This window comes from Bombus affinis, chromosome 5, assembly GCF_024516045.1.
Source record: "Bombus affinis isolate iyBomAffi1 chromosome 5, iyBomAffi1.2, whole genome shotgun sequence".
NCBI lineage: Eukaryota > Metazoa > Arthropoda > Insecta > Hymenoptera > Apidae > Bombus > Bombus affinis.
Window position 1 is genome coordinate 4,546,516 of NC_066348.1, and position 15,664 is coordinate 4,562,179.

General features: G+C 30.8%; 1 protein-coding gene across 6 annotated transcripts in view; it reads right to left on the reverse strand.

Moving 5' to 3' along the window:
* The window catches only part of LOC126916589 (rap1 GTPase-activating protein 1), a 254,018-nt gene that overhangs the window by 84,108 nt on the left and 154,246 nt on the right, over positions 1-15,664 (reverse strand). For all 6 annotated transcript variants that reach the window (XM_050722532.1, XM_050722537.1, XM_050722536.1 and 3 more), the window contains 2 exons: positions 11,089-11,194; positions 10,712-10,804 (listed from right to left, as the gene is read on the reverse strand). In XM_050722532.1, coding sequence (XP_050578489.1) covers positions 10,712-10,804; positions 11,089-11,194 — 199 coding nt within the window. The remainder of the gene's footprint in view (positions 1-10,711; positions 10,805-11,088; positions 11,195-15,664) is intronic.

The window sequence follows — 15,664 nt, forward strand, 5'->3', positions numbered from 1 at the left end:
CTTCTATCAGGATCTGCGATATGTAAATGATACGTAACTTAATATATTTGGACTTAATTAGTTAGAATATAATGTTTGTGGCCATTTTATGTATGTACCTATGTACACTTCGATTAATGTTTAGCTGATTCTTGTTTTAAGTTCTTCGTATTTAACCTCTATAGCTAAATAAAGCTTCAAATTTCTCTGCAACGATAATCATATATTTTTTCGAAACGTTCGAATTGAGAGTAAACTTTCAATTAATGTACATTGTAGCCTTCGGCATTACCCCTTTATTAGTATAATGTTCTCATAGTGAGAGATAGTTTTGAAGCGTAGTTGTTGATTCTTGCAACTTAATCATTAACAACCAAGTATATAATCCCGCCAGATGTTCGTACATGTAATGCCAAAAATTATAGGAAATGATTCTATGATAATAACAGGAAGATTTTTAACTACCGAAAAATTTTAAACCTTTTAATCATTACTATTAATCGCCTAAAACGCCATATAATTTGAAAGTTATATATCTAAGTACTTACATATTTAAATTTTTAAAATCTTATTTTGTTTATCTATTACTATAATATACTAATGTATTTTATTATATATATTAATTAGATATTCCCAACGCATATTTTTGAATATGCAGCTATACATATAATCGAAAACTTCGTTAGTAAGCGATACACGAACATATTAGAAATAAGTAATTAACGATTGGTTAATTCAACAGGCTGTGGAATATTTCAAAATATTTTTATTATCCTACATCCAAATACTGTAAGAATTACGTAAATCCAGGCCTCGCACGCATGAGCGATATGCATAAATTTCTCGATATTCCTGATAATTTTATTGCATTCGTTATCGACAATGTTCAGCGTTTTAATTTTTTCCGATGGAAACACTGAATGTTAGAATAAAATCAAAAAAATGAAACATCGAGCAAAAACAAAATATCGGGACGATATCTGACGCGTTTCGAAACATTAATTATTAATTTTGTAATTGTGCGCTAATACTCTTGTTAGAATCGCTGAAATTTGCTTGGATTGGATAAAAAGAACATTGTTGTTTTTATTTAGCTATTATTCGATTCTATATTATTCGATTCTATAATATATTCTTATTTAAAACGTATGAAAGCAAGTGATAAATTATCAGTAATTACACTGATGATTAAGCCATGAAATCTTTTTTTAAGTATTTGTTCACTGTTCACGTAATTAAATATAACTCTTTAATTGTTAAATAATATCAAGCATCGTGAATCAGATATAATAACTTACGATAATCGTATTTTAGAATTCAATTTTCAAGCAACAAAAGTTGGCCAACTCACTATCATAATTAAATTACATATTACGATAAATTAGTTCCCAATAATTATATTTCGTTCGTTTAATTCTGAGAATGCTTAGTGTTTAATTTCAATAAAAAATTTCGTTTCTCAAATTACGTTACGAATCACTGACGTTTCTAATTTTGGAGAAAAGAAATTATTTCACAAATACATATTTCCTATATAAATATTTCATAAGAAACAAATACAAGAGCTTAAAACTATTTACAGAAAGCAAAAGCTATTTAAGCGGTAGGAAGAGTTAATAACATAATTTCGCGAAAACATTTTTTCACAATGATTATGTTGATGTTGCTAATATGTAATTTATTGTCTTACTGCGATTCTGTGATATATCGTCATCCATGACTGTATGAACATTATAAATTATGGTACATTTTAAATTATGATGAACTTACACTGTTCCTCCCCTGTATTATAAATTACAGAATGTCATCGGAATTAATGATACTAGATTTGTTTCTCTGTGTAACAAGCATACTGAACTTTATTTGCTCGACCTATTTTGTAGCGGGGGATCATGTTAAAAAGTACCATTAATATCGAAAAGACTATTTTCGAATGAAATGACGATATAATGCCGTGTGCATAGAATGTTATTGATCTGAATTAAAACTGTACCTCATCTTCCTTTTTAAATGATTTTATGTTGAAAAATATGTTTCGGTTTGTCAATAGACACCCACGTTTCTCATAAAACGAAACATTAATCCTCAAATAGCATCGTTAGATGACTATAATAATTTATAGTTTATTAAAATAGTAGTTTATTAAAATTTGGAGTACTTCATTTCATTTCATACGTCACATTCTTCGCGATACAGATCAATAACAAAATTAAAGTGAATAAAAGATTCTAAAATTAAGTAGGTTAATATTGAAACGATTAAAATTGATACGACAATGGAAACTTTGTAAATCAATTCCTTCGAACGTTTGCTCCGACAACTCTAACAAAGAACAACTTAATACTAAAAACATGACGTTCCTTCATTCGTAGAATGGGGAGCAAGGTGTCCGCAATCTGATTTAAATAATCGCAACGATGCTCGACGAAAAGAAGTTCTCAAGCGGCGACGATGATCAACTCTAAAGGAGCAAACCGCAATTCAATCCTGTCCGAGTCAATTCGTTCGAAATGTATTCGGTCCAATTGTAGCAATTTGCAAGCATGGACGGAGAATGAGTCTTACATGGCGAAAGGAACGCGATCACATGGTAAAGCCGCACGCTTCCGTTAAACCAAAGAAATCAAGAGACAAATTCTTTGGTATTCGAGGAGAAGTTAACGGCAGGTGGAGGGAAGTTGGGGGAAGGTGAAACCAAAAGGAAGCAGACTGCCATGGCAGCGAGAGACTGGCAGCAGAGCGGATGTCATTTCGTGGTCGACTTATTTCGTTACCGGTAGGTAGATAGTACCAAGGCTTCCCATTCCTTTGTGTCCACCTCTTTCATTATTTTACCCAACTTCCTGCGTCCGAAAGCGACAGAAGACACAACAACGCGTTCCTCGGTTACGAGCATGGATCGTCTCGCGATGCGGTCCCCCTCTTCGCCACTTCCTCTTTCGATCCGTGGCCCGTCGTCTCTCCTTTCCTTCACGGTCGGCCCATCCTTTCCCCCTTTCACCGTTTCTTCCCGCGTATCTTCTTCCACGTCGCGCGACTCTTTGAAAATGCTAACCTTGTTCCATTCTTAACGACTGCTCTTCAAGTCAAAGACATTGGGCAATAAGCATCGACCGAACTCCAACTCGAACTCAGATCCGCTGTCTCGATGCGTGGGTAGACGTTATTTTCTATATTCTTCTGGAACTCAGTTTCTCTCTGAGAGAATAGCTGGTCATAGGGTAACGGTGAAGGTTACTTTACGCGTGAAAATTTGTGCTATGATTTACGGCGATAGACTGAGCTGCAGAAGTCTCGGAGAGCAAAGACCGCGACTGTGTTCGACTCAATGAAAATTATATCGGACAAAGCGGATAGATAGCAATATCGGCCTCCTTTTACCCGTTTCTTTCTGTTTTTACAGAACTAGATTCGAATTTAAGATAACAGACAGGTGCGCTCCGGTTAAATTACTATTGTTGAGAATCAACGTGTCGAATGACACGTATCTGTCGATACACGGATATTTTATTTCGGTTATGTTTGACTAACCGGACGTTTGTACTTTCTCTTTTTCAATCACAGGTTTCTTTAATAACTTTCATGAAGAGAGAAGAAACTCGTTTCGAAAGGACGATGTTCTTCCGTTCAGAATATCAGAATTTTAATGTTCAGAAAGAATTGAATCGATAGTAACTGGAACGTTGAAGTTTTATTAGATACGGAAAATTGCAATTTAATTCGACAAAGATAAAAGATGTAGTTAATGATGCACGATGCCACGTGGGCACGAAATGTATTACGCAAATAAATGCCACTTTACAATGTTTCTTTGTGTCAAATTAAGAGAGTATTCTATTGTTGACACAGAGACAATTAAAATTAGGTAACAGAAACGAGAATTGTTGATTATCATGACAATACTTATTCACACGTCTCACTTTTAGCGCCGATGAAAACTGAACGACCTCGATTAAAAAATTTCCTCATATCTCTCTTCCCTCTCTTTCCGCAAACACTACAGGTTTCCTTCGGCTTTCCACCGTTTAAATACTGATTTTAAGAAAGATATCCTTACATCAACATCAATATTCTCAGAGACTAATAGAATTTTTATTCTTGTTTCATCAAATTCGTTTATATGAATATTTATAACATCGAATATATTATAGCATATTAAAATTAAAATTATTTTTATACTACGAAGGACAATTCTTTACTGCGATTTTCTCTATTTAGTAGAAATTTTCTTTACGGTATTCGTAACACGATCCAGTAACATTTATTTAACAATAAGCCTCTACTTTCAGCAATAATCATCGTAGTATAACGACGAGTTGTACATATGTATTGTATATACCTAATTATCTTTTTAATTAAAGAAAATTACTTTGAACTATCTTTTCATGTATAAGAAACAGGAATAGCTTAACTTTTATTTACGGTGCTAAACTAATTAATTCACGAGTCATGTGTTTTATGCATCACTTACAAATAAGAGTTTAATATGTATTAGTACGACACGCAACACGCAGTATATCGTGTTACAAACAAACGAAGCTATAAAATGCAGAAAACCTGATGATTATACTAGACGCAGAAACGTTTTCATAAAGTGCTCAAAGCGTAACGATGTCAAGTTCGGGCTCTGTTTGCGCTAGTTTCGGGGTCATTCCCACGTGAAACCAGCGGATACAATAACCTGTTGTATACCGTGAACGTCGCCAAACTTGGATCTCTGATCTTCACGGGTTGCGAGCAGACAGAAATCAGAAAATCTTCCCGGCCATTCGGTTAAAGCCACACCATGACGACCGGTCGTGGTGGTTCAACCGACACTTCCGGTGTGCGTACCTGCACGGCCGGAAGCGCGCTCCTCCCCCTTACATCCTGAGAGGATCATATATGCACCTTGCTTCACCAATAACAACAACCCGCATTTCGAACATTTCGGCCGATGCCTATACCATTTCCAGTAAAACATAAAACCGATTTACAGCCTGTACCTTTTATATACCTGTTCTTTTGTCGAACGAGCGTAGAATTTTAAAAGTTTCAACGCTTCGAGTAATTCAAAGAAAAAATGATGAAAATGTGTCGAATTAGTGCCCCTTTGAAGAAGTAAAATTTTCATAACCGCAATACAATATAATATATAGGTATCCTAATATAATATAATGTAATAGATATCCTAAAATACCGCAAAAGTACATTTACTTATGGCAAATGTAATGGGAGAAAGAAATGTAGAAGTTGGTGAGTGCTCCGAAAGACGAATTGGAACTTTCTGATTTCAAATGATCGTAACTTCAGAATGAATGCATGAAATGTAAATATTCGAACGCTATTTCGTAAAGGTAAATCGATATTTATGTAGTATGTGAAAACATATCGTTCGACTCGTTAATAACAATAAAACAAGACAAGTTAAGGTAAGGTATTACGATACAAATTTATTCTGTGAAATATGTTCGTTATTATAGTATAACTCACTTCCAAAAGAAGATGAAATGCATTGAATACGAAGAATTATTGTTATATTTCATCCTTTCTTTTCTTGAGCAGTTTTTTAACAAAAACATCACTAACCATAAATTATGCAATATTTTCAACTTTAGTAGAATTTTAGATGCATAAATTAGGTACAAATTTTACACTTTTTGATCATGCTTTAGTCCCATTCTTAACTCTTTAAAAAGGTAAGTTTTTATGTAAATTGAGCTTATGTAAATTCATTTGTAAAATTTATAAAGTTAATTCTCGTTTTATCTTTTTTTTGTCTTATTAATTTGTTTTCAATAGCCTTAGAATCTCTGAATTGAAATTCACAGAATAGAGTCAGTTTAGAACTTAAAATAAATTCAAATAATAAAATAAATTTTTCTTTGATAAAATTTCATCTAGAAAAATATGGTACTTGTACATTGAAAATTAATTCAATATTCGTATACTTGTTTGATGCTTGCAATTAATCTAATTTATTATTACCTATATAATATAATCGCTGCAGAAAATGTGGATGGTTTGTTTGATGATGTGAATAATTTGTTCATTATCAGTAGTCATCCGTATTGCCATCATTGCTATGAATTTATATTCAACAACATGTATGACAAAAAAGAATAACAGGCAATGCAGACAGCTATCTCCCTTGCGAAAAGTCAAATTTATCTAAATATGTTTAATAAACAAAATTCATTTCTTTATATGCCTTTAAATTATCTTAACTTATAAATAATAAGCGAATCATTCCGAATGTCCATAGTAAGATACAATACACGGAGTAGCTATAGTACTACGTATACACGGAGACTTATAAAATAAAATTAATCATTTTAAACCCTTGTTCTCCTTGTCTATCATACATTTCCTTACAAAATAGTTATGTGCTTATTTGTTTTTTTAATACTTAATAACATCAAGGATTGTATTGCTTATATTAATTTGAGTTGTTATTATTGTCTTCTTTTATGTATTATTTTATTAATATATATAAATATTTATACATAAGACAAATTAACATCCTGCAATTTTTTCGATTTGGCTAATTGGATATGGCATTAACATATCGATAAGAATATTGGTACATTGTTCTGCTCTAACTTTATCCGCTATAATTTACTATTATCTGTTCGTAAATTCTTTATATATTGTATTTTATTGTTAAAAATATTTAAACTTATTGTTCAAAAACTAGGAAAACGCTGCTTTATTTGATTAAAATCTGATAATTTTTATCTACCACTTTTTATTTATAAGTAAAATATCGTATGCTTTCTAATTTTCGCGGAAAATAAAACAGATTTTAAACAAGTAAACCTGAATTGATCACAGTGAACAAAAAAGGTTTCATACTAACCAACTGAAAGTGTATCAACTGTCGGTAAGTTACCTTTACTTGTCGCACTTACTTACCGTACGTCGCTTTTTCCGTGATAAAAGAAAACTACTATACCGATACACGATAAGTAATTGGTCAATCGAATAAATTTTCTCAATACTCAGAAGCAAAAAAGGCTTAAAAACTCTTGCGAATCCAAGTTTCTCACGATATCATTGTCACACGTGTTATACACATGACTATGGGCTATTGCATTTGGAAGCCATATGAAGTAGAGATACAAAAAGGCAGATGGGATATATTCGTCATTTTTATTTTAATCTGTGTAAATGAGAAAAAAATTAGAATCTTAACATAAGATAAGCACATTGAAACCTTTATAATGTACATACAGTTTTACAGTTTCATACTGATATGTCTATATTATAGAAATTTTTATTTTACTATCATACTATTGTATTGCCATCAAATTATTTTGTATATGTTTTGTAATTTTTCCACACTTCACTTACAAGATTTATTAGTATCAATCGCTCAACTATTCCTGCCAGTTTCCAATACGTTGCAAACGTGAAAAAGGGTAGACTTCCTTATTTTTCACAAACCTGTGTCAACAATTTCTAGCCAAAAATGATACCCAGTTCTTCTTGCCTCGTCATTATATATATTACACTACTATGCCAACAATTTGTCAACCTTTATCTTCGTAAACTCACGTTAATCTCCCATCAAAGTTTTAATTTCGTTGTTAAGCAAAGAAATAGTCTTGTCGTTAGGTTTCATTAGATAATCGCGGTTCAAAACGCCCCAATGAACGAGTTCCATGATCATTTTCGTTCGCGCGGACTTGGAACGGTTTAACACGTGACTAGCAAGATCCTCCCCTAGAAATCGACAGACCGAAAATTTTATAGACACTAGGAGGACGAGAAAGGTCGGCAGACAATCCTGATTGAAATTCAAGCAGCGCGTGACCAAACGATTCGTCCTAAAGCTTTTTGCTACTCGCACCGTGGATGATGACGTTCATTTATCTTCGAGTCATTCGTGGCAGACAGATTGAGATTCCGGCTGCACGTGGATACTGACCAGACAAGTAAGCAAGCGCACCGTTCCAAACCGATTCTGCATACGAACAGATTTTTCAACCACAATAGCGTCTTAACTACTTGGGCCCCTTGCCAAAGCCTTTAGTCGTGTGTTTCTTCTCTTTCTACCGGATAATATATACATTTGATTCTTTCAGCTAAACAACGGTAGAATGGATCTCTGATTAAACAAGGTAAATTAAATGGATTGAAATCGAGGTACATGATTGGTCTTTCGATGAAAATCATGAAAGTGTGCTTATCATTATTAGCTGTTATTTACTTTTATTAATTCCTTTCGATTAGTGCTCCATGTATACGATTAAACGACGACTGTTCAATGAAATTTTCTATTTAATTCAATTGAAATTTTTAATTTGACGAAGTTTTATAAAATTGAAAGCTACGAGTATTATTTTAATATTAATTTATAAATATGTAAAGTATAGTAATACAATAAATGAATTTAATTAAATATAGAAAGTTAAGTAATTCTAGATCTAAATAAATAGTTAAATAAATAAAAATAGTAAATAAAATAGTTAATTACATAAATTCGTATCATTTCGTAGAGATTATAAATGTACATTTAGAACTTAAATGTTATTCATTATCTTATTGTTATGTGCTTCAAATGAATTTAATTCGTGTGTAAGATTTACCGAAATTTATATTTTTTATAAATTTAAGATTTTTATCCCGAAAATTTATCAAATATATAGACTGGGAACTCCCCTAATTATATTTCAATTTTTTGGCTCCAATATTTAGAATATTTTCTTTCATATTTTTATTATTTAGAAAAATATTAACCTCTAGAAGAGATCACATATAATGAAAGGAATGTATATCTCCCTACAGAAGTTTCATTATTTAAACAATACTTTTCTACTATCATATGAACATAATAAAATTGAAATGAGCGTTAGTACAGCTCTTTCCAATGAGAAATCACCAGACAGTTACTAATTTCAGAAATAATTTTTATTAAAATAAATCTTAATATTACGTATTTAATTTTCTCTATAGCGCACGTGGTTAACACTAGAACTACCGATAGTCAACACGAAGTTATTTCTACCAAAACCAGTGAAAATGACTGGTCTTTAAAAAATACGCAATAATAGAATATTTTTATATTTTTTGATTTATTACCTTCTTACAGAAGGAATTCCATGTTATGTAGTACATTTTTGGTATTATTAATTTATCTCGGACCATGACCCCTAAACGAGGGTTGACACATTTATAAAATTGTAGAACCAGTCATTTTCACTGGTGTGGTATTTCTGGTATTAACGCGCGTCACTTTCAATTTGTTTTGTAAAACAAAAAGTTTTATTACGTACATTTATTTCCATCCTAGATGTACTAAATGTCCAATAAATTGTGCAGTAGCATCAGAAAGGAAATGTACTTTACTAACTGTCAGAGCGAAAGGAAAAAATACTTTCAAAGCTAGAAAACGATAAAAGGATCGTGAAAATGACAAAAATATACAACGTTGAAGGCATTTTCATGGTATTTGATAAATTATTTCCGGTATTAGAAAAGAACACGATTAACACGTAAATAAAATGCTGTTGAAGTTGGCATCATAAAATTTGTGAAATTTGTTTAATAACAAAAGATATGGGACTTATAATGAATTAAACAAATATATTACAGAAATAATTCTCTATCAGGAAATCCCCTTATGCGAACGACGATGCTGCTATGCTAATCCGTAGACTGGGATTTCCACTAGAGTGCTTATACTAACTACGCCTACTATTATATTTGGATCATGAGTGGAAACGTTAGATATTCATATCATGGATAACTTAATCCAATTGTAGTTATACGACGTATCAATTAATTAGAATTTATGCATTGATATTCATAGTAACATGTATCGGAGTAAAATAATTTGTGCCTGATTAAGCTATTCGTCTCTTACAGACATTAGAAAACTAGTAGCTACATTTCTAAAGAAAGTATCCCATTACGGTACATAAATATATGTATTTTTTAAAGCTGAACAGTAATTTGAAATAGTTTTCATACGATGTGATATAGTTATATAAGGAGTTGTAATAATTTTATTCTATATTGTCATTGCAGAATACTATAATATGAGGAAATAAATTTTAAAATTAAGAAATTAATTCCTAGTAATATAGGATAATGTAATTTTTAACTTGTAAATCACAGACATAAAGCGAAGATTTTTTCAAGCCTCATTAAATTTATAACAGTTTTCATTTCACTTGATTATTTAACTCTCTACTAATTATTAGTTACTGTTATAATAATGTACAATTAAAATGATAATTACATGTCTGATGGATATTTTATTAATACCTGTCTTGTTGTTGAAAGTGGATATAAATAGTCTTGCTCCACTTGAAATCCAATCAGATCATAAAATTTAATCATTTGATATAATGAGCAGTTCGATTATATATTTTGTCTTTACAATTCTCATTGTGGGAATTTTTAATTACGATGAAACTCATATATATGAAAGGCAAAGCAACTTGTTACACGAAAAGTAGATTATAAAATCCTTGAATTTCAACTAGTTATATATCGACAGCAATAAAAGTACCTAGGTCCCTTAACGAACTGTAAGAAAGTCGAAGTTGAACAAAATAAAATATTTCAATGTATATGGTTGGACGATTACAGATGATAATGATTATTGGCGAAAGATATTAGCCTTCCTAAACTTCTTAATGGAGCATTTTAATCCAGCCAATCTTTCTAGAACCAAAGCTTCTGGAAAGCGTGGATTCGACTCAGCAGAATGGAACATGAATAAGCATCTTAATGTGTCTCTTACCTGAGAGAAGTACGGTGGCAAAACGCATCGTTGATCATCAAGACGCGAACACTGCACTCTTTCCAGCAATTCGAATAAATCTTGCGTAGTACCCTACAGAAACAGAAAACCGTAGCGTTAACACGGCTAGTTCGAACGAGGTTCTATCGCAAATTCAATCGCAACATTTTGGAATTTTTGATAGAAATTGTTAAATCTACAATAAGTAGAAGAAGTATTCATACAGTAGTTAGATTCAACGAAACGAATTTTGTAAAACTATTCATATTTGAGAAATTTTAAATAATAAGAAATGTGTACATATTGTTAAGAATTTGGAAGATAGACTTCATTAAAAAAAAAAAATTATTTCTCGTTTATTTCGAACACAGCCTTACCTTTATCTTTTCCTGGTTGGCACCTTGAATATCTTGTCTTTCATCTTCGACAGCGGTACGCCGGGATTCAGCCTCACAATACACCGATTGTTCAAGCTGTTGTCTCCTAGAAAAAGAAGATTAGACGTTTGTATAGAGATCTCGTATATTAAATTGTAATGTTATACAATTATTTATTATCGCATATTATTATATACTAATGATATACAATATTAAATACTACAAATGTAATTCGCTATGCGTAACATTGATATTCTTGCTATTTTAAATTATTTTACATTTCCACTGTGTGTTATACTGTATTAAGATTCAAATTAAGTTTTCTGTAGAAAATATCTCGTTGGATGAAAGTGCTTAAAAACTTCAAAGAGAGAATCTTCCTTCTCGAAGATTATTAATCTACAGCCGCAAGTAACAATTAACGTACAGAGTACCAGAAAATATGAATTTAACGAAATAACAGATGACGAATCTTTATTAAATCTTGTTAGCATTTTATATAAATTATCAACATCGTATTTTACTTCTATATGTATCCTTTCATGTTACACTCCGGTTTACAAACTGCTCTAATCGAGTTCCGTTCTATTTTTGATACCATCCATCACTCCTTATCGTATCGAACGGTTAAGACACTAGGCTATTTAGAAGTGAAACATCAAGAAGCAGATGGGCCAGAACATCGAGTTGTTAATGGCTACTCTCGACGTTCCCGAAAAAGTCGTGAAGATCACCTAATTCGAGCCTCTCCTACGAAGATTCTCCGAAACAACCGCGCATGTGGCAACAGCTGCTGATTTTTAACCATCGCTTTATATCTCACTATCGAATCTTTCTGTTCGTTTAATTTGTTCTCACATTCTTCTAATTGCAATTATCAAGAAAAAAAATAACTAACTTTAAAAATAACTAAAAATAAAATAATAATAAATAAAAAGCATTGATTCTTCAAAAACTGCAAAGAAATATTTCTGAACGTAACAACGCACCACTTTGTCGATGAAATTTGGCAGCAAAAAGAATAATGCTCATAAAACGTCATATTTGATGTAGTTCGTGATTAGCGAAAACTAATTTTAAGTTACGATGCTAAGCGTATATTAGGAAAAAATTGTTTGGTTAAAAATAAACCCAAACTTTCACTTTCTTTTTTTTCTACACTTTGTAATTTGTTTATGTTGTATGAACACATAATATTATAAATACATGATCACCGATAACCTTTACGCACTATGCTTAATGAGTAAAGGGCAGTCATTTGATTCTACTAAAATTTAATATCATAATATTGCCAAGCACGGCTGATTGGTTGCCTTTTATTAGTTACTTTTTTACGCATCCTGAGCATCTAAATAGAAAACAAATTTTAGCTGGCTCTGTTTTCAATTATTTTAAAATTTCCTTTAAAATAATCGATATTTTGAAAATATCTCATATAAGCATTTTGTGAAATTTAGAATGCGCAAATGTTAGATTTGTCTCATCATAATCGATCATTTCATATTTGTCATTACTTGTTTGTCAAGTATTTGTGTTTGAATTCAATTATTACAATTTTAGAAAATTTATAAATATATGAAGCAAATTTAATGTATATTTAATATATATCATAAATTTCATATTTATATATCCTATATACATATGCGTATATTTTATATAAAATGATACAGTGTATACATATATATAATATATACAACTTAAACTTAATATATAAAATAACAACTTACGAGTAATGGTATTTTGTTTGAAAATAATAATGTATACATAGAATAACTCATGTATCTATATTTTTTAAATTTTTATTGACCGTTGTTCTGTATTTAATTTAATTAGTATATATACTAAAAATAAACGATATTTTTATCACAATTATTATTTTTAAAAATTAAGACAAATATGAAAAAGTATAATCTTTTTCTCGTAAATAAATAATTATAATGGACTATTTCGAATAAAAGAGGTTTACGTGATTGTCAAGCAATAACGAAAAATATGAAAATTTATCGTAAAGAAACGAAGAGTTTCTGGTTGTAAACTATTAACGAAGAACTTTTAACTCTTGAGGAAATTTTCAACATTGTTTCGTGCTAAATAAATTAATTTCCAATAAATTCATTGTAATCTGCAATAAATTTCAAATAACCTTACACCGCAGCGTTAATCTACTCAAGTGTATAGAAGTATAATTACGTTGTAGACGAGAGAGAAAATTTACTTCTATTTAGAAATAAATTCCATTGCAAAGTAGAAAAGTACATTTCTTGCTATTGAGTTCCTTCTAATATAATAATTTATTCTCTTGACGTTAGAAATGTAGTTTTATAAATTTCTTTAGAAAACATTAATATTTTCTACGATTCGTCACTATTTTCTCTTATCTTCACTTTCCAATGTTACTAGACACAAATGCACGCATCTGTTTACAATTGGTCGCGAACAACCAATTTAAACGTGAATTCAAGCCGATATATTATGCAAATTCAACATCGTCGGTGTCGACCTCGCTTTCAACCAATTCTGCCTTCGAAAAATTCGATAGTACGGCTCAAACGTACAAAAGCAAGAACGTTCGAATCTCTTGTTGTAAACCCTGCGAAGTATTGATTCGGAGGTTCCAATCTTTTCGACAATCTAGTTTGGCTGTGAAAAATGGAAAAGTTACAGAATCGCTTAAAGGTAACTGGGTTAGGTTACGTTGAACAGAATACATATGTTTTACGTGGTTCAAGTATAATATTACCAATAAGAGAATTTGCAATAATTTTATGCTCCAACAAATATATTTATAAACATATATTTATCCTACCCTTAAATACAGGTACGTATGTAGTAGAATATTGTAGAATGATAAAACTGGGTTTTGAAAATGTACAATATATAATGACGATATTGGTATCTGTAATTGTCAAGAGCTACTTGAACATCTAAGAAAGCGTTAATCTTTAAGATGTTTAATTTCTAAGCTACATATAAGTAAGATAAAAGAGATTTTTCTTAACTAACAGAAAGATTATTACGATTATTTTAGTAGTGACACCTACAACTAATGGACATACATATCAATGTTTGGTTGCTAACTGTTTTATTAATCCCAAATTAGTGTTACAAGAACTGACTTCCTTTTATTTCTATAAATTTTTAATGAGAAAGATTTCGGAGATAACAGACTCCTTAGCTGATTTCACAATTTCATTCTTCTTTTATATTCTTCAAGATCTTTTTAGTTCTTGGGAAATTAATACACAGAAATGGATGACTCAGTAATCGTAAAATTCGACTGGTAATGTAATTTAAATGTATTATCTACTAATTCCATGACAAAGATAGTACGTGATATTGATTTATTATTACACAAGTTATTAATTTATTATTATATGTTGTATATTTTAGTAAAATTCAGATGTTGTTACTACAAATCGATCAAAATAATTAGATACGAGCAGTAGCATTTAAGTAGTATTCCTTAATTTAAATTAAACAATGAAATGAAATATCAAAGGCTTCGTAAATTTACTCGGGCAGAGAATTTAACTGTTTAATTTCGTATTGCACTCGGCGACCGTAATATGGAAACTACCGTTAAAATTGTGTTTAAGCGAGAAAGGAAATCAGAACTCAATGCGAGACGAATAATGTAATTTTCGCGTTGTAGTTGAAATTCTGGGGAAGAAAGGCATATTTATTTCACAAAGCTGTAATGCGCTCGACGATGCTAAACTCGATTAGGAGAAACGAAGCGCTGGTGTTCGTTGCAGTTTCGGTTTCACAGTTTTAGCAGAGAATTGTAGCATTTTGATGAATAAATTAAAATACCAAACCAGACTGGTTTTATAACTTTAAACAAAACAACCTTAACCTAAACACACTTTACTTCTTTCTCAATTTTTGAATTGCAACAGATATTTTATCGTTCTGATATTACTCTACAGGAACAAATAGGAAAATAGTTCCATTTTATACATATATCGTATATTAAATATCTTATCTCGTAAATAAAATTTGATCATTCACTTAATTATATGTATATCTCATCTTGTGAAGAATGATAATAAAGATAAAGATCTTTCATTTGGTGTAAAAGGAGCATGCTTCGAGCGATAATTGAGACTTGGCAGCAAAAGAATAATTATAAAACCATTTTGGGATATAAATTACAAATTATTAAATTATAAATCGATTATATAATTGCACAAAGCGATATGTGGTTTATAAATAAATGAATTAGAAGGTACAGATAACTTTAGATAGTGTAATTTAGGCAACATGGGATGTAATTTGTTGCGACAATTATATAATGCATTTTAAAGGTGACTTTATTCTGTAAATTTTTTATTTTATTACTAAATTTCGTTCGCGACTTCGTACGTGTAGAGCTGGAGAAAACTGATATTTTGTTATATTTTTTTGTTTGATATTATAATACCTCTATATAAACTACAACTTTTAGTTCTATTACTCGTAAGAATTGATATTGAATTTTTAAATTTCTTTTTTAAACTTCGAAATAAACCGATTACGTATAATTACTGGTAAGAAAAATATTCTTTCTTTAGGTTCGGCCTAATTGAGACAGACG